The sequence below is a fragment of the Oryctolagus cuniculus genome, chromosome 2 (genome assembly GCF_051225735.1).
Source record: "Oryctolagus cuniculus isolate XC-2025 breed Fujian yellow rabbit chromosome 2, ASM5122573v1, whole genome shotgun sequence".
In the NCBI taxonomy this organism is placed as follows: Eukaryota; Metazoa; Chordata; class Mammalia; order Lagomorpha; family Leporidae; genus Oryctolagus; species Oryctolagus cuniculus.
In genome coordinates this window covers 142,701,345-142,723,009 of record NC_142868.1, presented here as the reverse complement: position 1 = coordinate 142,723,009, position 21,665 = coordinate 142,701,345, and the positions used below count along the sequence as shown (strand labels likewise).

Genomic DNA, 21,665 nt, shown 5'->3' with positions numbered 1-21,665 from the left:
TAGTTGTTGGATGTGTAGACATGTGGAAGTCACAATTTTAGTTCTCATCTCTCAAAAATGATGCAATGCTTTCTATGAGTTTTAACGTCATTCATTCAATAAATATTTGTTGTGTGTAATAAACACAATGATGTTATTCACAACTCCATGGGAAAGCAATAGCAAAGGCAGGGGTAAAGAACATCTTGGGGTACCAGCAAAGGAGTCAGAGATGGGACAAGCTTAGCATATGAGTATTAGTTTGACAACTGGTTAAAAAGAGAGAAAGTAGGGACATTATAGGTGGGGAGACCCACAGGTTCAAAAGTACAGGATTAATAATAAATGGCTACCCCTGAATGAACGTGTCCTCTAGGCACAGAATTCTATCCTCACAACAACCCACAGACGTATTACTACCATGCACAGACCAGGTTTTGTCCAACAAGACTCGTGAATGGTCGGGCCAGATCTGAAACTGGGGTTGTCTGATTTCAGAGCCCAGGTTCTGGGTTCGATCAGGCACGCGTAGTGAAGAGGGGTGAAGCAACCTGCGGCTACTGGAGGAGGAAGTGGTGGGCGACAAGGCTGCGAATGCAGGCACCTAGTCGACTGTAGACGACTCGGGAAGGCTGTGGAGGTAGCAAATGCATGAGCTCCAAGAAGTGTGGGTATATCCATCCCAGCTCGGGGCACTGAATGGGTCCAGCGGCAACGACGCACTAATTAAGCCATATTCAAGGGGGTTCACAAGGACCTCCGGGTTTGCTTCCAGCCGCCCCGGATGGCCCCTCCGTCACCCTCCACGGCCTCCTCGTGGAGATGTCTTCCACGCGGTGTCTTCCACCTTTCTGCGTCCTCCAGAGTCCGTTAAACAGCGCCCTTGATCCATGCCACACCTTAGGGAGAAAGCCGCAGCTTCCGCGACTTCCGCCGCCATTAAATCCCCACGAAACACCGAACACCAGACGCAGCTTGAGAAAGACCTGCCTGCTCCGCATCCGTGACAGCGGAGCCCTAGCCAGGCCCTCGGGCGGGGCCCCGGCGCTTCTCTGTTTATGATTGGTGCACACAGCTGCCATTCGCGGCCTTCTACGTTCCGTCCCACCCCTTCCGCGCAGGCGGTCAGCTAAATGACGGGCGGGACCGGCGAAGACTTCCGGTTGGGGGAAGAAAGTTGGGGCGAAGGAGGGGCAGTGAAGGAGGAGGAAGAGGCAAGAGCAGGGCGGCGGCGGCTGTAGGTTGTGCGACGGCGGCTCTCCTCCGGACGGACGATGGACAGTCAGGGCAGGAAGGTGGTGGTGTGCGACAACGGCACCGGGGTAAGCGCCTGGACGGGAGGCCGCGGCGGCCACAGGCCTGGGCGGGGATGTTCAGGCGTCGCGAGGCCCTCGGCGCGGCACCTCTGGGCCCTCGCGGCTAAGGGGAACGGGGCGGCACTCCCCGCTCGTGCGGGTGTCGGGAGCGAGCGGGTGGGGCGCTGGTTTCTCCAGAACCTTCCCTCCCGGTAGCCCTGCGGGTCTGGGCGGTGGGCGAGCCCGGGGCGGGACGCCGGTCCCACCTGCCGCCCGCGGGGGCCGGCTTCGTGCACAGAGAGGGGTGGGGTTTGCAATTTGGCTCGAGTGCGGAAGGGGTTAGAGGCTGGGTTCGTGTTTTGGGAGAGGGGCTGCAGCCCCAGGGTCGCGGGTGTGTAGAATGGAGAAACACCTAGAGGCCTTCCTCTTCCTGTCTAGTTGAAGATGCGGAACGCGAGGCAGGAAGTGGGCTCACTGAAGAAAAGGGAAGTGCTGTCATTCAGGGGGCTACGGCCCTTTCTCAGTGTTGCTGCATTTTGTTGATTTGCTTTGGTTTGTTGGTTTGCTTTGGTGTTATCCCTCTTTCTTCTCGGAGCGAGGAGGCGGCTAGACCAACAGCACAGCGTTTGCCCTGTGTTCTCCATGCTGGTAGTTTGGCTCAGGTGCAGCCCTGCAGAGACCAGCGTGTTCCGTTGGATGACTTTGGGGGATCTGGGACCGGCGAGCCCAAGTGTTAATCCCATTGACCTGGGGGAAGTTCAGTCCCCGCCCCCATTTTCCTCCATTAGGTTCAGAATACAGATGATGGTAGTTTTCAAATACCGTAAAAACGTAAAGCACTGATTTAGAAACCATTTGAAAGTTGCTTTAAAAACGTTTAAAAGATGCATTTTGGGTAGCAAAGTCGGCAAATGAGATGCTTACTTATTTTTATGAGTTCTGTGGTGATTGCCGAAACTATTTTTGTGTTGCAACATTTTGTGACTTTTCTCTCCTCCCTTGCGTAAATGCGACATATGACTTAAAATAGATTTTACTTGAACTTTAAAATACTTTGGAAACGGGGGAAAAAAAAAAAGCTGGTATGCATTGAGGTAACTGCCACTGCCCTGCACTGAATTTATTAGATTTTTTACAAGCAGTAATTATACTGGCTTCATCTGAGTATTTAGTACTACAGTAAGAATGTTACAATGGCGTGTCCATAGAAAACACTTTAAAAAAGGAGGCAGATGCACTGCTATGGAGATGTATCTAAAGACAGACTTACTGTTAAATTACAGACAAGTTTATGATTCCACTTACGTGAGTGTTCTTCATTAAAAATACTTACCTGTCCACAAACTTCTGCCTGTGTGTTGAAGTTTTGGTGGGAGACATAAGAAATGGTGCCTGTGAGACAAGGAATAAGGGAGTTAAGAAAGACAGGGAAAACTTCACAACCCTTCTGAATTACTGGGAAAATGTTTTCTTAAAGCAGATGTTGCTAAACTATATTTAAATGAAGTCAACTATAAACATGTTATTTTTACAATTAATACTCAGTTAAAGATGCTTTTAGAAAAATATTAGCTTGATTTCCATTTTAGTCTCAAGTTCTAAGAAAATTTAAAAATTTAAAGCTTTAAAAATTAAATTTAAAATACTTTGTTTTGTGACTGTCAAATACTTTTAGAAACTCTATCCAATAATATTTATATGGATTCCTCTGAGTGGCTCTAGATAAAGAATCCTTTATGTATTTATAGAATATGGGAGCTTTTGATGTTAGAATGGGAATGTTAGCCATAGCTAATTTTTATGTTACTATTTTGTTTAGCTCACATTAAAAAGCTGATTGTGTATATTGTCAGTTAGTCTTGTATCTAGTTCATAGTTTAAAAATCCTGTTCCTTAAGACAAAAGATGAGTTATTGCACAAATGAAAAAAATATAGTTAATCCAAATAAAAACTGATGTGTTTGGTGTTATGCTTCTGATTAAAGTTTTGTCTAGGTTTTTTTATAGATATGATTGATTTCAAAGAAGAAACAGTTTTGATAAAATATGTCAGAGGTGCATTTGGTACCTTGTTCAGGCCACTGCCTGGGTTGCCTGCATCTCACATCTTAGTGCCTTGGTTCAAGTCCTAGCTCTACTGCTGATACCAATTCCTGTTGGTACACACCCTGGGAGGCAGCAAGCAGGTGATCACCCAGGTAATTGGGTCCCTGCCATCCATGTTGGAGACCCGGAGGGGTTCCCAGCTCCTGGCTTCCATCCGGCTGAGACCCAGCTGTTGTGGGCATTTGGGAAGTGAACTAGCGAAGTTTTCTCTCTCTATCTGCCTTTCAAATATATAAACTTTTTTTTTTTTTTTAACAAAGTGAACCATATGACAGGAATGCTGTGATGTTTCTGAAAATTTACACATCTGGAAACCTCTTAGATTGTGTGTGTGTGTGTGTTTACTACTTCTAGACATGAAGAGTTGCCTTGATTTTATTTAGGTATCTGAAGTTATAATTATTCTTCTAAAATTAAATGTTAAAGAAGATACGGAGGCCGGCACTGTGGTATAGTGGGTAAAGCCATCGCCTGCCGTGCTGGCATCCCATATGGGCACTCGTTCGAGTCCCAGCTGCTCCACTTCTGACCCAGCTCTCTGCTATGACCTGGGAAAGCAGTAGAGGATGGCCCGAGTCCTTGGCCCCTGCACCTACATGGGAGACCCGGAAGAAGCTCCTGCTTTCAGATTGGAGCAGCTCTGGCTGTTGCGGCCAACTGGGAAGTAAACCAGCAGATATATGGAAGATTCTCTCTCTCTCTCTCTCTCTGCCTCTCCTTTCTGTGTGTAACTTTGACTTTCAAATAAATAAATATATTTTTTTTAAAAAGATGCTCACATTTCATTTTTAAAAATTTGTGGAGTTGTTACCCTAGTGTTTTTATTTGTTCCTGACACATTTTAGGGTCAAAAATTATAGGCCATTTGAGAAGTTGATGGGGTTTTGTTTTGTTTTTTAAGCCTTCTCACAGGCCCAAAACTGAGTGCTCACATGTCAGATGTAGGGCCTGCTGCAATTCTTCACTATCCTCATAGCGAGGCCAGTACCTCATTAGGGTGGCCTAGTAGAGAAAACTCATCCACTTTTAATAATTAATGCATTTCATCCACCTAACCACTCAGACCTACTAAAATAGAGCCACTGAAAGTGGCCAAATAGATGAAAATATGGAGATCTGTGAAGCCCTAGGGTTATGTCCTTTTCAAGAGTTGGACCCAGGCCCCTGGTGTTGTCTCCTGTTACCGAACTCAGGCAATTTAATCAAATGTGAATTAGTTGACCAACAAACATGACTTCCCTAGCTAGTGCCTAGTGCTTCACTGGGACAGTGCTGGTTAAGATACCTTATAGTGCTAGAATAATTATATTTCCTTTTATAATTCACATTTGTTGCTGGTTTTTATGTTTGAAGATTTGAATAGTATGCAATTAAATTAATACATCACTAGCATCAGATAAAATCAGTAAAATACAAATTTAATTAAGCCTAACTGGGGCTGAATAAATCCCAGTTTACTTTTTGAAGGGAAACAGTACTTACAGAGTAGATGTGGGAAGGCCCTTCATTTTTGCTTGCAAGAACATTGTGCTGTTCATACTCTTACCGTTTGATGACTCAGTGGGAAGTAAGAGAGCCAGTTCAAACCACAGTGCTATGAAGAGGAAACTATATATGGTAAAATCTATTTCTTAAACACAGCCTTACTGTACACAATAAGAGAACTAAATCACCAAGTCTTAAAATGATTCGCATGGGGGAGGAATTTCAAGGATAAAATACCTAATGAGTCGTCTTAGGATATTTTCTTCATATTTATCACATTATGATGTATAGATTTTTTTTTTCATGATCTATAATTCTGTTTTTAATTTAATTTCATTCTTAAGTCTTGTGATCACATATTTTAGAGGTTTTGTGCTGATGGTATCCCCTCTACCTTAGTCCTTCCATTGAGCTGGCAAAAGCAACATTACTAAACACAAATATGCAGTAGCTCCTCAGTTTTATGTGTTTCCAAATGGCTGCTTATAGACAATCCTGAATTTTAACTTAGTCTAAGGTAGTAAAGAATTCAACAGCAAGTGTAACTTGTTACTCCACCTGGTCATGCTGACCTTCAAAGCACCTGACCTTACAGATCATCTATAAAATGTGAGAAGTGTTAAATATTCTTTATTTGATATGCATAAACCACACTAAAATGCCTTTCAGTAAGTAAAAGGCAGAAGTTTAGATACAGGAAATTCTAATGAGATTGCCACAGCTAAGACCAAAAATACGAAGTAGACGTTTCCAAATGTCTTCAGCTCTTGCCTTAGGTAGGTAAAGAACAAGTGAATCTTGTTCAGTTCTGAGACAGTGAGGCAATTTCCCCAGCATTTAAATCTAAATCCAATCTCCCAACAGGTTTTGGGATGGCATTGACAAGTTTTGTTAGTTAAGTCCAATCATATCCTTAGAAGGGGAAAAACGGTGAGGGCATTCACTGAACTGGAATTACTACCAAAATTTCCTATTTAACCACACAAGGCAATATTAGACTGTTGGACAAAAATATTCTGTCAGCCATTCATGATCTGAATTCTGGTGTATGAGAATTAAATTATGGTGCACATAAAAAAAGTCACGGGACATTGCTGTTTTGTAATAAATAAGGCAGTGGCCAGCTATTACTCATTCGTAGCTTTTTTGAGATAAGCTATCAAGTCTGCCCTTTCATTCTTCTTCTTAATGCCAGCGAAGATCATTTTGGTTCCAGGGATGTATTTCTTGGGATTCTCCAAATACTCCATCAGAGTGTCTCTCCCCAGGTGATGCCTTTGTTCTTGCTGGCGTCTGTGTAGGAGAATCCAACGGCCTGACCTGTCTTCCGCCCGAACAGACCATGGAGATTTGGTCCAGTCTTGTGCTTGCCTCCCTTTTCCACAGTGTGGCACTGGGCACATTTCTGAACAAAAATCTTCTTGCCTTTCTCAACATCACCCATTTTTAACTTGCTCGTTAGTAGCTCGCGCCCCAAAGGACCGCACTGGGAAGCTGGACATCCCGCTCTCTCTAGATTTTTTTTAAGTATAGATTTTTTTTTTGCAGGAAAGAGATGGTCTATTGTAGACCATTGAACATGGATTATCTTTTATTATAACAATCAGTGCTTTTACATTTGAAATAATGTGAAATAGTGCCGTTTTTGCTGTTTCAATAAAAATATCTAGTACCTTGTAGGAATGCTATCACTGGATTCTCTGACATCTTTTGCTTCCCGTAAGCTGCTTAGGCAGAATAAATAGTTTATTTATATGTGTTTGATATCTTTAGTTTGAATTAAAAGCCAAATTTTCTTTTTTTTTCTTTTTTTAAGATTCATTTATTTATTTAAAAGGCAGAGTGAGGGAGGGAGAGGCAGATCTTCCGCCAACTGATTTACTCCCTGAATGCCCACAATAGCGGGGCTGGGCCAGGCTGAAGACAGAAGCCAGGAACTCCATCTGGTTCTCCAGCATAGGTGACAAGGTCTCAAGGACTTTGACCATCTTCCACTGCTTTCCTAGGCACCTTAGCAGGGAGCTGGACTGGAAGCAGAGCAGCTGGGACTAACTAGTACTCGGATATGGGATGCCTGTGTCGCAAGTAGTGGATTAACCTGCTATGCCAGAACACCAGCCCCAAATTTTCATTTTTTCCATGAAGCAGTAGCAGTGAGTTCACAACTGTTACCATTTCAGGGATCTCAGTCTTCAACTTCAGAGGCACTTGGCAAATGTTATGTCACTTGAACTATAGTCAAACATGAATTTTAATGAACTGTCCATCTGAACAATTATAGTAAGAAAACATTGAGGGATGTGATTTTTTACTGCTTTGCTGTGTTGTATGTTGCCAGAGTATCTGACTGAGGTGAGTGTAAAAGGACAGATGTAGCAACCTTAACGGCCTCCTCCCTACACCAGGGTTTGACTGGGTCCTAGGCGCCTCCTCCAATCTTCAACTTCTGTTAAGAAGTTCATAAAATCGTAAGTTTACAGTTAGTATGCTGAAAATGGTCCGTACAGACTTGCAGCTTCTCTGTTCGTTCTATAAGTTTTAAAAAGATTTACTTATCTATTTGAAAGGAAGAATGTCACAGACTGAGACAGAAAAAGATTGAGATCTAGCCTCTGGTTCACTCTCCAAATGCTTTTTTTTATTTATTTATTTTTTTAATTTTTTTTTTGACAGGCAGAGTGGACAGTGAGAGAGAGACAGAGAGAAAGGTCTTCCTTTTGCCATTGGTTCACCCTCCAATGGCTGCCACAGCCGGCGTGCCACGTTGATCCGATGGCAGAAGCCAGGTACTTATCCTGGTCTCCCATGGGGTGCAGGGCCCAAGCACTTGGGCCATCCTCCACTGCACTCCCTGGCCACAGCAGAGAGCTGGCCTGGAAGAGGGGCAACCGGGACAGAATCCGGCGCCCCGACCGGGACTGGAACCCGGTGTGCCGGCGCCGCAAGGCGGAGGATTAGCCTAGTGAGCCGCAGCGCCGGCTGTCTCCAAATGCTTTTAACAGCCAGGTCTGGGCCAGGCCAAAGCCAGGAACTTTATCTGGATCTCCCAGATGGGTGTCAGGATCCCAAGTACTCAGATCATCATTTGCTGCCTTCTCATGTGGATTAGCAGGGAGCTGGATTAGAGGCAGAGCAGCTGGGACTCTGATATGGGGTGTGAGTGTCCCAAGTGGTATCTTAACCAACTGTGCCATGATACCTGCCCCTCTAATTTTCTTTGAGAACATTTTATATCCATGTAAGTGAGCATTTTCAGACTGATGAGTAGATGCTTTCAGCTTACCCAGTGTCCATACCTGTTCATTGCTTTGCAGAAAATATAAAAATTTAATAGTCTAATAGTATTTTCTATTTTGTTTATATGGAAATTTGAGTATGTTTAGGATAATGATGAGAACATAGTCTCTGCTCTCCTATAGCGTTTAAAATCAGATTGGTGAGTGGATTTTGATCTAAGGCCAAAAGAGAGCTTGTGATTCAGGAGGAAAAGTGATGAGAGGTTCATGGGTTTTTGTTTTGTTTGAAAATGCTATAATAAATATATTAAGTATTAACATTTTCCTCTGGTAATTGCTCCTCCAAGTCCTAGGTCACATTAATAAATTATTTGAGAAGACATTGTAGGAAAGTAAGCTAGTGCTTTTGAATCCTGTCTGTTTTAACATTTCTTTGGGGTGGAGAAATATATTCTGGTTCTGTATTCTAGTTCTCTTCAGATGAGGAGGTGGATACAAGTTAGCAGGTTGTCTGCATATGCCATTACAGCATATTAACTTTGCCTTGAAAAGTCGTGTGGGCAGAATTTTTACAATACTGTGCTTTTCGAAATAGGTAGCTGTACTTGAAAAATGCCTTAGCCTTGATGGCTCTGTGGTAAACTGACTAGGTCTAGGTGATGAGGATTTGGGCACAAACACATCTTAACAGTCTGTTTTATGTAGGTTCTACAAGTGTAAACATGAACTTAGAGGATGTGAATCCAGATTGTATTGGGAATAGGAAACTTCCTTGTTTCAGACAGATTTTCAGAAAAGCTTTAATCTCTTTAAATCATTACTTTGACATATTTGAAAAAGCTTTATTTATAAAAGACAGTTGAGATTCTGGATGGCAGAATGTTCTAGGCTATTTATAATTCAATGTGGTTCATTGATGCAGATGTTTGGTACAGCAGTAAAGATGCTGCTTGGGGTGCCCACATCCAATTTGAGCCTTCTGCTAATGCATAGCATCAGAGGTGACAGTAATGGCTCAAGTTGTTAAGTCCCTGCCACCCACATGGGAGACCTGGGTTGAGTTTTGATCTCCTGGCTTCAGCCTGACCCAGCCCCAGCTATTACAGACATGTGAGGAATAAATCAGTAGATGGAAAATCTCTTCCTTTTAAGTAATTTTTTTAAAAAATGAAAAAATATGGGGCTGGTGCCTGGCTTAGAAGCTTAAGCCTCTGCCTGCAGTGTGGGTGCTGTTTCAAGTCCCAGCTGCTCCACTTCTGATCTAGCTCCCTGCTAATGCACCTGGGAAAGCAGTGGAAGATGGCCCAAGTGCTTGGGACTCTGCACCCACATGGGGAGACCCAGAAGATGCTCCCGCCTCCTGGCTTCATCCTGGCCCAGCCCCTGCCATTTCAGACATTTGGGGGGTGAACCAGCAGATGGAAGATCTCTTACTCTCTCCCAGTCTCCTTCTCCCTCTCCTTTTCTTCCTTCCCCTATACTCTCCCCTTCTTTTTCTGTGTGTCTGCCTTTCAAATAAATAAGTAAATCTTTAAAAAAACATTTTAAACATAATGAAGGTGGTTAATCCACATTATTTTCAATGAGATTGCTGAAGGGATATTTGAAAATATAAAAAATGAATCAAATTTTTATATTTTGGAGGATTAGTCAAAACAGTTCCTTGTATAGTAGTAGCTTTCTGATAAGGAATATGTTAATATTTTGTACCCTTGTCATTTATTGCATTCAGGCATTGTTTTCATCCTTCTTCTAAGAATGTATGGTGCCTGGAGATACAGAATAGGTGTTTTTTTGTTTTTTTTTTTTTTTTCTGAACATTAAATGTACAGCTTATTCCTCATATCCATGGGCAACTGGTTGCAGAACACACACACACCCCGTGACCCATGGATGGTTAAGTTCCTTATGTAAAATGGTGTAATATTTTATATAAACTACACACATTAACATATACTTTAAACCATCTCTAGATTATTATAATTATACCTTGGGGGCTGGTGCTGTGGCATAGTGAGTAAAGCTGCTGCCTGCACTGCCAGCATCCCATATGGGTGCCAGTTCGAGTCCCAGCTGCTCCACTTCTGATCCAGCTCCCTGCTAATGCACCTGGGAAAGCAGTAGAAGATGGCCTAAGTGCTTGGGCCCCTGACCCACGTAGGAGACCCGGCAAAAGTTCTTGGGTCTTGCCTTTGGATCAGCCCAGCTCCAGCTGTTGTGGCCACATGGGGAGTGAACCAGCAGATAGAAGAGCTATTTCTGCCTCTGCCTCAGCTTCTCTCTAACTCTGCCCTTCAAATAAAAAAATAAATCTTTAAAAAACTACCTTATACATGGAAAGCCAAGGCACTGTGGCAAAAAAAAAAAAAGAAAAAGAAAAGACCTAAATGAAAGATCTATGGCCTTGTCTAAATAAGATCGGAGTTGGTGAACTCAAGAGGCTTCCGTAGCCTTGGCAGCTCATGACAAGAGTCTCGGGTGGTTACTGACGTCATAAATAAGGGTGTCAATTGTTAACGGGAGTCACTGTGTACCTACTCCCCATGTAGGATCTGTCCTTAATGTGTTGTACTATGTGAATCAACAGTAAAACTACTACTCAGTGTGTACTTTGTGTATCCGTGTGGGTGCATTCTGTTGAAATCTTTACTTAATATATACTAAGTTGATCTTCTGTATATAAAGATAATTGAAAATGAATCTTGATGAAGAATGGGATAGGAGAGGGAGTGGGAGATGGGATGGTTGTGGGTGGGAAGGAGGTTATGGGGGGAAAGCCACTATAATTCAAAAGTTGTACTTTGGAAATTTATATTTATTAAATAAAAGTTGAAAAAACCTACCTTATAATATAGTATACATATTGTACTGTTTAGGGAATAGTGACAAGGAAACTAGTGTGTGTATTTTAGTACAGACACAATACCTTGCTTTCTAGTATATTTTTTAAAGATTTATTTATTTATTTGAAAGAGCTACAGAGGCAGAGAGAGAAAGAGGCCTTCGATCCACTGATTCATGCCTCAGATGGCTGCAATGGCTGGAGTTGGGCTGATCTGAAGCCAGGAGCCTGGAGCTTCTTCCGGGTCTCCTGTGTGGGTGCAGGGGCCCAAGGACTTGGGCTATCTTCCACTGCTTTCCTAGGTCATAGCAGAGAACTGGATCTGAAGTAGAGCAGCCAGTACTTGAATCGGTACCCATATGGAATGCTGGCACTGCAGGTCATGCTTTACCCCCTATGTCACAGCGCCAGCCCTCTAAATTTTTGAACCATGGTTAATTGGACCATGGATGCAGAATCCATGGATACAGAGGACTCATTATGTTTTGTTGTTGTTGTTGTTGTTTTGACAGGCAGAGTGGACAGTGAGAGAGAGACAGAGAGAGAAAGGTCTTCCTTTACTATTGGTGCACCCTCCAGTGGCCGCTGCGGCTGGCACATCGCACTGATCCAAAGCCAGGAGCCAGGTGCTTCTCCTGGTCTCCCATGCGGGTGCAGGCCCCAAGGACTTCGGTCATCCTCCACTGCACTCCCGGGACAGAATCTGGCGCCCCGACTGGGACTAGAACCCAGGGTGCCGGCACCACAGGCAGAGGATTAACCTATTGAGCCACAGCGCCAGCCTCATTGTGTTTTTAAAAGGCTTTTGTTGGCCAGCACTGTGGCTCACTTGGTTAATCCTCCACCTGTGGCGCTGGTACCCCGGGTTCTAGTCCCGGTTGCTCCTCTCCATTCCAGCTCTCTGCTGTGGCCCGGGAAGGCAGTGGAGGATGGCCCAAATGCTTGGGCTCTGTACCCGCATGGGAGACCAGGAGGAAGCACCTGGCTCCTGGCTTCAGATCTGTGCAGCACGCTGGCCATAGCAGCCATTTGGGGGGTGAACCAACGGAAGGAAGACCTTTCTCTCTGCCTCTCACTGTCTAACTCTGCCTGTCAAAAAAAAAAAAAAAAAAAAAATCTTGATTTATTTTCATTTTGTTTGAGAGACAAAGAGAGCTTCCACCTGTTAGTTCACCGCTCAAATACCCAGAGCTGAATCAGGCCAAAGCCAAGAGCTGAGTGGTCAAGCCAGGTCTCCCAAATGGGTGGCAGGGATCCAGGTACTTAACAGTCAGCAACTGCTGCCTCCCAGAGTATGCATTAGTGGGAAGCAGAAATCAGATGTGGAACCAAGACCTATTCTCAGGCACTCTGATATGAGATGTGGGTGTCCCGAGTGGCAACGTAACCACTGTGCTGAAGGCCCACACTGGGATTTTTTTTCGTAGCAGATTATTATTAATATTATTATTATTATTTGAAATGCAGAGACACAAAGATAGATCCTACACCTACTGGTTTATTCCCCAAAAGACTTCAATGACCATAATTGGTTCAGACTGGAGCCAGGACCTGGGAGGTCAAACCAGGTCTCCCATGTGGGCAGCAGGGACCCAACTACTTGACCCATCACCACTGCTTCCCATGGTGCTTAGCAGCAGGAAGCTGTAATCAGAAGTGGAGCCAAGGGGCCAGCGCTGTGGTGTGGCGGGTAAGGCCACCGCCTGCAGTGCCGGCATCCCATATGGGCACTGGTTCTAGTCCCAGCTGTTCACTTCAAGCCAGCTCTCCGCTATGGCCTGGGAAGGCAGTGGAAGATGGCCCAAGTCCTTGGGTCCCTGCACCTGTGTGGGAGACCTGGAAGAAGCTCCAGGCTCCTAACTTCAGACTGGTGCAGCTCCGGCCATTGCTGCCTTCTGGGGAGTAAACCAGCAGATGGAAGACCTCTGTGCCTCTGCATCTCTGTAATTCTGTTTTTCAAATGAATTTAAAAAAAAAAAAAAAAGAAGAAGAAGTGGAGTGAATTCAGGCATTCCAGTGTGGGATGCATATGTCCCAAGCAGTGTCTTTTTTTCTTTTTTTAAAGGTTTATTTTATTTATTTATTTATTTATTTTTTTGACAGGCAGAGTGGACAGTGAGAGAGAGAGACAGAGAGAGAAAGGTCTTCCTTTTTGCCGTTGGTTCACCCTCCAATGGCCGCCGCTGCAGCCGGCGCACCGCGCTGATCCTGGCAGGAGCCAGGAGCCAGGTGCTTTTCCTGGTCTCCCATGGGGTGCAGGGCCCAAGCACCTGGGCCATCCTCCACTGCACTCCCTGGCCATAGCAGAGAGCTGGCCTGGAAGAGGGGCAACCGGGACAGAATCCGGCGCCCCAACCGGGACTAGAACCCGGTGTGCCGGCGCCGCAAGGTGGAGGATTAGCCTATTGAGCCACGGCGCCGGCTTATTTTATTTATTTGAAAGAGTTACAGAGAGAGGGAGAGAGGTCTTCCGTCCACTGGTTCACTCCCCAGATGGCCGCAATGACCGGGGCTGCGCCGATCCGAAGCCAGGAGTCAGGAGCTTCCTCTGGTTCTCCCACATGGGTGCAGGGGTCCAAAGACCTGGGCCATTCTCCACTGCTTTCCCAGGCCATATCAGAGAGCTGGATCGGAAGAGGAGCAGCCAGGACACGAACCGGTGCCCATATGGGATGCTGGTGCTTCAGGCCAGGGTTTTAACCCACTTCATTACAGTGCTGGCCCCCAAGCAGTGTCTTAACAGTGTCAAACACCTGCCCTGCATTTGTATTTTAAAATAATTGAATAGTTTAATATTTACCAGTTATTTAATGTATATCTGCAATGTGCCAGACACTGTTCTAGGCACTTGGAATTTATTAATAAACACAAAGATTCTTTACCGTGTAGCTTACATTGAATAAAGACTTAAGGGGGATTGATTATCAACTTGAAGTTTTCAGTTGTTTCTTCCATGTAATATTTGATTTTCTTTTGAAGATTTATTTATTTTTATTTGGAAGGCAGAGGTAGAGGTAGAGGAAGAGCGAGCGAGGTCTTCCATCCACTGGTTCACTCCCCAAATGGCTATAATGGCCAGAGTTGTGCCAATCCGAAGCCAGGAGCCAGGAATTTTTCTGGATCTCCCACGCAGGTGCAGGGGCCCAAGGACTTGGACCATCTTCCACTGCTTTCCCAGGCTGTAGGAGAGAGCTGCATTGGAAGTGGAGCAGCCAAGACTCGAACTAGCACCCATATGGGATGCCAGCACTGCAGGTGGCGACTTGACTTTACATGCTATGCCACAGCACCAGCCCTCAATATTTGATCTTTTTTTTTTTTTTTTTAACATTTATTTCTTTATTTGAAAGGAAGAGTATAGAGAGGCAGAGAGGTCTTCCATCTGCTGGTTCACTCCCCAGATGGCCACAATGGCACCAATCTGAAGCCAGGAGCTTGGAGCTTCTTTCAGTTCTCCCATGCAGGTGCAGGAGCTTGAGGACTTGGGCCATTTTTCACTGCTTTTCCAAACTATAGCAGAGAGCTGGATTGGAAGTGGAGGAGCCAGGACTCAAACCGGCGCCCATATGGAAGTTGTCACTGCAGATGGTGGCTTTACCCGCTATGCCACAGCACCGGCCCCTTGATTTTAAAAATAAACAGAGGAAGATGTGTGGTGCTGTGGGTTAAGTTGCCCTTGTTACACCTGCATCCCCTATCAGAGTGCCAGTTTGAGTCCTGGCTCCTTTGCTTTTGATTCAACTTTATGCTAATGCTCTTGGGACGGCAGCAGATGATAGTCCCTGCAACCAACCTGGGAGACCTGGATTGAGTGCCAGACTCCTGGCTTCAGCCTGGCCCAGCCCTGGCCATTGCAGGCATTTCATGAGTTAACCAGTAGATGGGAGATTGTTCTGTCTCTGCCTGCCTCTTAATAAATAACTAAATATATAAGTAAGTAAATAAATAAATTTTTGTTTAAAGTAGGTTGCCTAAAATGCCTAATGTTTATTTTCTTGTAATGCTAGTTCACATGTCACTTGTTTTTCCCATTTTGGAAAATAAGATTGCTTAAGTGCAGTTGCCCAAAATGAATGAAAGCCTGCTTTAGAACTGAAACTTCAGTTCTATTTATTTCCTGATATCTCTTTTTTAAAGTACTTAGCACATGTTGAATGAATTTGTTCTTTCCCCACATCTCGCTTGAGTGACCACTAGGCATCAAGCTCCAGCAAGTTCAGCTTAGCTCCTGCTCTTGTGTGGCTTTCCCACTTGGGGGGATTAGGCACTAAATAAGCAGTTAATGGAAATAAACACCTCCAGTAGTAAGTGCTGTGAAAGTAGATGATTTGGTAAGAGTGCTTTGGATCATTTGAAAGCACCAACAGTTTATAATGTTGGATAAGCACCAAGTGTTTTTCAGATACTGTTTTTAAATGAATATAGTTTATACCTTGACACTAACTCAGTTTTTTACTTTTTCCTTCCAGTTTGTGAAGTGTGGATATGCAGGCTCTAATTTTCCAGAACACATCTTCCCAGCTTTGGTTGGAAGACCTATTATCAGATCAACCACCAAAGTGGGAAACATTGAAATCAAGGTAATATTTTATTTATTTATTGACAAGTGACTGTCAAAACCTGTGAGCTGTTTGAATTAAGTGTTACTGAAAGTAATGCCATGAGAAGCAAAGGGGGAAGGCAGAATTTCCCATATTTTTCATTTATGTTAATACCTGAAGTTAATTTAATCTGATTTTGTTTATGTGTGGCTTGGTGCCATTATTATGTGAAATAAAATACTTAAATTTTTTACATTGATGTGAAACATTGTATAAGTGACATAATGTTCTATTATATATTTTTTAAAAAGACATCAGGCTGATATTTTTGTCTGTCAATTCCATGTATTTGTCGTTACATGTTAGCGTCTCTTTGGGACCTTTGATTTTTTTCTTTCCATGTTTTCATGGCTTGATCCCCTGACTTTATATAACTAGTCAGGAAAACACAGGATATAAATCTCATTGGTTCTATAATGTGCTGGAGAAAACCGTGCTAGTCTTTATTTTGCCTTGCATTGTTTTTCTTACCATAAGGAGAAAGAAGGGAAAGGTGTTATTGCTTGCTCATTGTACATAACTTCAGAGACTCTACATTAAGGGTGATATGTTTTCCCCCTGTATTGAAGAGATCAGAAATTACATTATTTTAGAAGAAAGAAAAAATAGAACATTAAAAAGACAGTGGTCACCAATTGACTTTCAGTTCATCTGGTCTGGGGATCAAGTTATACAGAATGCAGTAGATTTAAAGGCTGTTGCAGTGGCTTACTTGTGAATAAGCTGGCATTGCTGGTCCTGCCTGGACAGTCTTTTCCAGCACTTCAGTGAGCTATTAGGTTATATGTTATTTGAAATGTGAGTTAGGGTGTACCTCTTAGGTTCAGCTGAGAGATCTAGGAGGGTGGTGAGAGGAGTAGAGATTTGCCATGTGGTAGCTCTGCAGTAGGGACTAGAGAATTGAGTTACACAATGGAAGAGCAGTACCTACTGAAAATTAGATACTGTGTTAATTTCTTAAAGATTTAAGATAGTGACTGTGGCCTCTGTTATGTTACCAAAAAATTGAGATACTCAATGTTTTTTATTAGGGTCCTGTCTTTTAGGAAACTTAGGAGATTTCTTGCTCTCTTTTTGTGAACTCCTTTCATTCTGGTTGAATTCTATCTTAAATGAACTATGACTTGAAATTTAGTTAATAGCGATGATGAGAATTAACTACTGTTTAATGAAGTTGAAGGCAATACTTTTTATTCAGTGTGAAGCTTTTTAAAGAATAGCTTTAAAAAAAAGATTTATTTATTTATTTTAAAGCACCATGGGGAGAAAGATCTTCCATCTACTAGTTCTCTCCCCAAATGGCTGCAACAGCCAAGTCTGGGCCAGGCCGAGGTCAGGAGCCTGGAACTTCATCCTGGTCTCCCACCTGAGTGGCAGGGACTCAAGTACTTGGGCTGTCTTCCACTGCCTTCTCCAGTGCATTCTCAAGGAGCTGGATTGGAAGTGGAGTAGCTGGGACTCAAACCCACACTGTTATCAGATGCCCGAGTCTTTAACTTGCTGTATCATCATGCTGGCCCAAAAGAATGCCTTTTTTTATTGCTTCATGGAAAATGAGATTTTTGAGATGTAAAGATATGTCATGTTTAGCCATTTTTATTCTGCAATAAATTTAAGCACAAATACACATCTCTTCATTCCCACATTCTTGCTTTTATTTATTTATTTGAAAGACAGAGTTAGAAAGAGGGAGATAGAGAGGGATCTTCCATCCACTGGTTCACTTCCCAGTGGCTGCAATAGCCAAGGGCTGAGACAGGCTGAAGCTGGGAGTCTGGAACTCCTTCTGGGTCTCCCACATGGGTGCAGGGGCCCGAGTACTTGGGCCGTTTTCTACTGCTTTCCAAGGTCAATTAGCAGGAAGCTACATCGGAAATGGAGTGGCCAGGACTTGAACCATGCTCATTTAGGATGCTGGAGCTATAAGCTGCAGTTTAACCTGCTATGTGTGCCACAGTGCCGGCCCTCCACTTTCTTGCTTTTTAAGGCAAGTGATAGAAATCAAACCAGTTAATAATCTAATAAGACTTTTTTGCCAAAGAATTTACCAGTAGCATTTGCTTGTGTGATTTGTTGTTCTGTGCCGTAGACTCAGTTCTGTTCTCTCTGCTCAGTCTTTCAAGCCTTTCAAATTAAATTGTTCTTCAAGTAGAAAGCAGAACTTGACCTTTGAATCTAAGCTGAATACTAGAGCTTGGGAAAACAACTCTGAACTATCTAACTCTCCATTGCTCATCTAGACTTTTGCTGTTCACGTTTATTTTCTTTTAAGTTCTTACATTCAGTAATAAATTAAAGAAACTTTACTTTTTGGAATTCGTGTGCTTAGTGGATTGACTTAATACTTTTTATGTCTTGCTAGCTAAAATGTGATGGTAAACTTAAAAAGTGGAAATTAAATTTAAATTAATGAGTTAAATTTTGTTCACGAGTAATAACTGTCCATGTTAATTTGGCCCTAATTATTAACTCCATAAAATACAGTAGTACTGCATCTGACCTCAACCTAATTTGTCTCTATTGCTTGTATGTTTAAAAATTTCAGTGAGGATTTTATTTAGGCCTTTTCTGACTCTTACTTCTACCTTCTCTCTCTTCACCTTTCTTGACCCGTTGAAGTAGAATAACAAAAAGATGGTAAGTGAGGTTACACACATGCTCTGTTTGTTTTCCACTTTTGCTTGATGGGACAGTAGTTGTTGTTTTGTGTCCCTTTAGTAATGGGGAGGGGGGGTAATTCCATAATTTTATTTTAAGTGCTTTGATTTTTAACCTTTTCCATTGCTTCGATTTGGTAGCAACTAATAAAGTCGTATGCTTTCCTGATTGCATACAATGGACCAAACAAGAACTAATTACTAACATAGATTTGAATTGTTTTCCTTGTTTTTCTTGTAGATAAATGTTATAATTAAAATGGAATGTGGTGTGCATAATATTAGAAACCAAGTGGCATTTTGTAGGATATATGTGATCCAGAAAATTGGAGTCACACATGTTACATTTGGATAAGTCCACTTTACTGACCGATGTTAAATTAAACATTGTCTGTCATTGTCTGTGTATATATATATATTTGCATTCTTCGTGATATCATGTATGAACTGAATAAACTGAGTCAAATTAGGATATACAAATGAACCACAGATGGGAAAAGGAATAGAAGAATTATTTCCCATGTCATTCTTTCTAAGGAATATGTTTGACCACGTTATCTGAGGATAAATAACAAAAAGGTAAAGCACTTGTGAGGCTTTTTCGTGAATGGTAGATTTTCTCTCCCAAGATAAATACTGTTGTGTGGTGTCTTTGCTTTCAGCCAGAAGCTTGCTGGGGTCATCCCAGACATTTGGCTCTGTTATTACATTTTTCAGTGATAATCTAAGTGCTTCTAAATAGCAAGTAGTTTCAAGTTCATTTTTGTTGTTTGTAAGCAGTTTTGACAAGAATATCAGACATTTCTAGTGGTAGGATGTATTTTACCTAGTAACAGTAACTGAAGTTTCCTTCTGAGTAAACGAAAACATTTAAAAGTGGAATTGCTGTATTTATCTTACATAAGAGACTATGCATTTGTCATAAAGTACTAAGGAGATTAAGAAAAGGTTGAACTTGTAGAGAATAGTGTAGGCTTAATTTAACACAGTACTTTTCATGGAATTTCCTTCAAGGGATATAATTGTGGTTTTAAATTTGTTTGCTCTATTTTCTAATTAAAGGTGACAAACAAAATGATGGCGGGCAAATACAGTCTACACTGCCAGCTTTTAGTAGAGCATAAATGCCTTTGAAACAGTATCTCAGTTACTGCAGTTTTTCATTCTTTAGGTTATAGTTGATGGTTCAGATTTGAAGTCCAGTGTGAGGCACGTGATAAAAACCCAAGGCCTGATCTGATTGTTATAACTTTGGTTCTGAGAGGTGAGGGCAAGTTAACCTGACTCTTAGCTTTTTTTTTTTTTTTTTTTTTTTACAGGCAGAGTGGACAGGGAGAGAGAGAGAGAGAGAGAAAGGTCTTCCTTTGCCGTTGGTTCACCCTCCAATGGCCGCTGCGGCCGGCGTACTGCGCTGATCCGAAGCCAGGAGCCAGGTACTTATCCTGGTCTCCCATGGGGTGCAGGGCCCAAGCACTTGGGCCATCCTCCACTGCACTCCTGGGCCACAGCAGAGAGCTGGCCTGGAAGAGGGGCAACTGAGACAGAATCTGGTGCCCCGACCGGGACTAGAACCCGGTGTGCCGGCGCTGCAAGGTGGAAGATTAGCCTATTGAGCCGCAGCGCCAGCCTCTTAGCATTTTTGACTTTGAAAAGTTGAAGTGTTCTAGGGAAGATTTATGTATTCTAGGATTTTTAAATCAAAATTTCAGGTACAGATATGCAAGAAGTTTTGCACTTCCCAAATACTTATTTTCTTCTACTTTAAATGTCCCCTTTGTTCTGGGGAACTAAGGATACTTGATGGCAGACAACATTCTTTTCAGTTAATCCTTTATAGTATGTGTGGTCCAAGAAGTAAGATATACAAGGCTTTTATTTTGAAGTGGCATTGAGTCAGACATAAGCCCCTATTTTTTTTGTGGAGTTTAAAGTAAATACTCTGTTGAAAATAGATCACACTTAATCTAATTTAGTTGAGATAGTACTCATTACTTTAAACCATTTAATAGCTTACCTTGTGTAACACAAAGAAATATAGGAGGAAAGAAGGTATAACAAATTGGGTATTAAATTAACATGTTACTATCTAAAAGTAGTATATGTACTTATAGGTATAGATTCTCCCAGCATTTTACTAAGCAGTATTTAGAATGTGCAGTGATGTTGAAAAAATTTTACAGTAAAAACCTATATACCTATCACCTCAATCCTGACATTTTTAAATGTTGTGCTGATTTATCATGTTTCTGCTCATTTGTCTATTCATCAGTCCATCTTGTTTTTTTTTTTTATGTATTTTAAAGTAAGTTGCAAATATCAGTTACCATCTCTGAATATTTCAGTGTATGTATGTCACTATCCAGAATTCACATGTATTTGTGAATTCACATGTTTTTAGTTTTCTGTTTTTTTCACAGAAGATTACAAACAGATGATATTTAAGACATTTGAATAATTAGTAAATCAATTTTATAAGGAATTAGAGCATAAAGTTTTAGTGAACATTTCTAAAACCTACTTTAATTTTGTTTTTTCTTCGGGCTATTGCTTTCAGTGGATTTTCCAGAAATCTGATTGTTAATAGAGACCTTACATAGGTTTTACCTCTGGTTTTTTAATTTTAAATTTTTTTATGTTTAAAACTCATGTTTTTCTAACTTCCATTATAAGACATTTCATATTAATGTAGTCATTGCTTTTCTTCATTTCCCCATAATTTGAACTTAAAAGTACTATAGCAAATAGTAGCCATTTCTGATGTTAGGATTTTTTATTTATTTTTTTTTTAGAAATTGAATTTATCAGCACAGGTAGGAACTAATATTTAACATCTTGACTAGTTGGTTTTGAAATAAGTTTGAATTCTAGAACTTCAGTAGCTTTACTATACTTGCAAAGTTTGACTTTTCAAATGTGGGTCATCTTAAGTATGCTCTCATTGGAGGGAGACAAGACTTGTGAGTATTAAGCTTCATGTATGATGGCATTGTTTTCCAGTATCACATTTTAAGATTGAAAATGTTGCTCATGAGATAATTTTAAACTTCTTTCTAATTTTTTGTTTCTCTGAAAATTCTCATTCATACTAGTGAGGCACATGTAGATAGAAGTTTGTGGAATTTACAGTTGATTAATTCATATGTTCATTACTACAGAGAAATAATCATCTTTTGCATCCTTCATTATGCTTTATATTACTTACATTTATCATTCTGATCTTTAGTACAAAGAAATGTACTGCATGCATTGAGCATTTTTCTACAAGGTTTTTTTTTTCCCTGATGTGCTATTTCACATATCACAGGCCTTATTTTTTGAACATTTGAGCAAAAGAAACAGATGAAACCTCATACAAAACCCTTCAAAATATGAAAATGTGGGGTTTATTTGTGCTAATTATCTTCTTTTGGAAACATGTGTATTAAAGGTAAGGTCAATTTATTGATTTAAACCACATTGTACAT

At 41.8% G+C, this 21,665-nt stretch overlaps 1 protein-coding gene and 1 pseudogene across 2 annotated transcripts in view; one reads left to right on the top strand and one right to left on the bottom strand.

The window, feature by feature from the left end:
• The first annotated feature begins 1,138 nt into the window (after window positions 1-1,138).
• ACTR2 (actin related protein 2) overlaps window positions 1,139-21,665 on the top strand; it is a 56,628-nt gene continuing 36,101 nt past the window's right edge. Inside the window, exons 1-3 of one of the 2 annotated variants that reach the window (XM_089327603.1) lie at window positions 1,139-1,301; window positions 15,413-15,523; window positions 18,167-18,181. In XM_089327603.1, the coding sequence (XP_089183729.1) occupies window positions 1,254-1,301; window positions 15,413-15,523; window positions 18,167-18,181 (174 nt within the window). In that variant the 5' untranslated portion in view covers window positions 1,139-1,253. The remainder of the gene's footprint in view (window positions 1,302-15,412; window positions 15,524-18,166; window positions 18,182-21,665) is intronic. The other variant, XM_008254327.4, reaches the window with a different exon arrangement.
• LOC108177422 (cytochrome c pseudogene) lies at window positions 5,860-6,344 on the bottom strand (annotated as a pseudogene).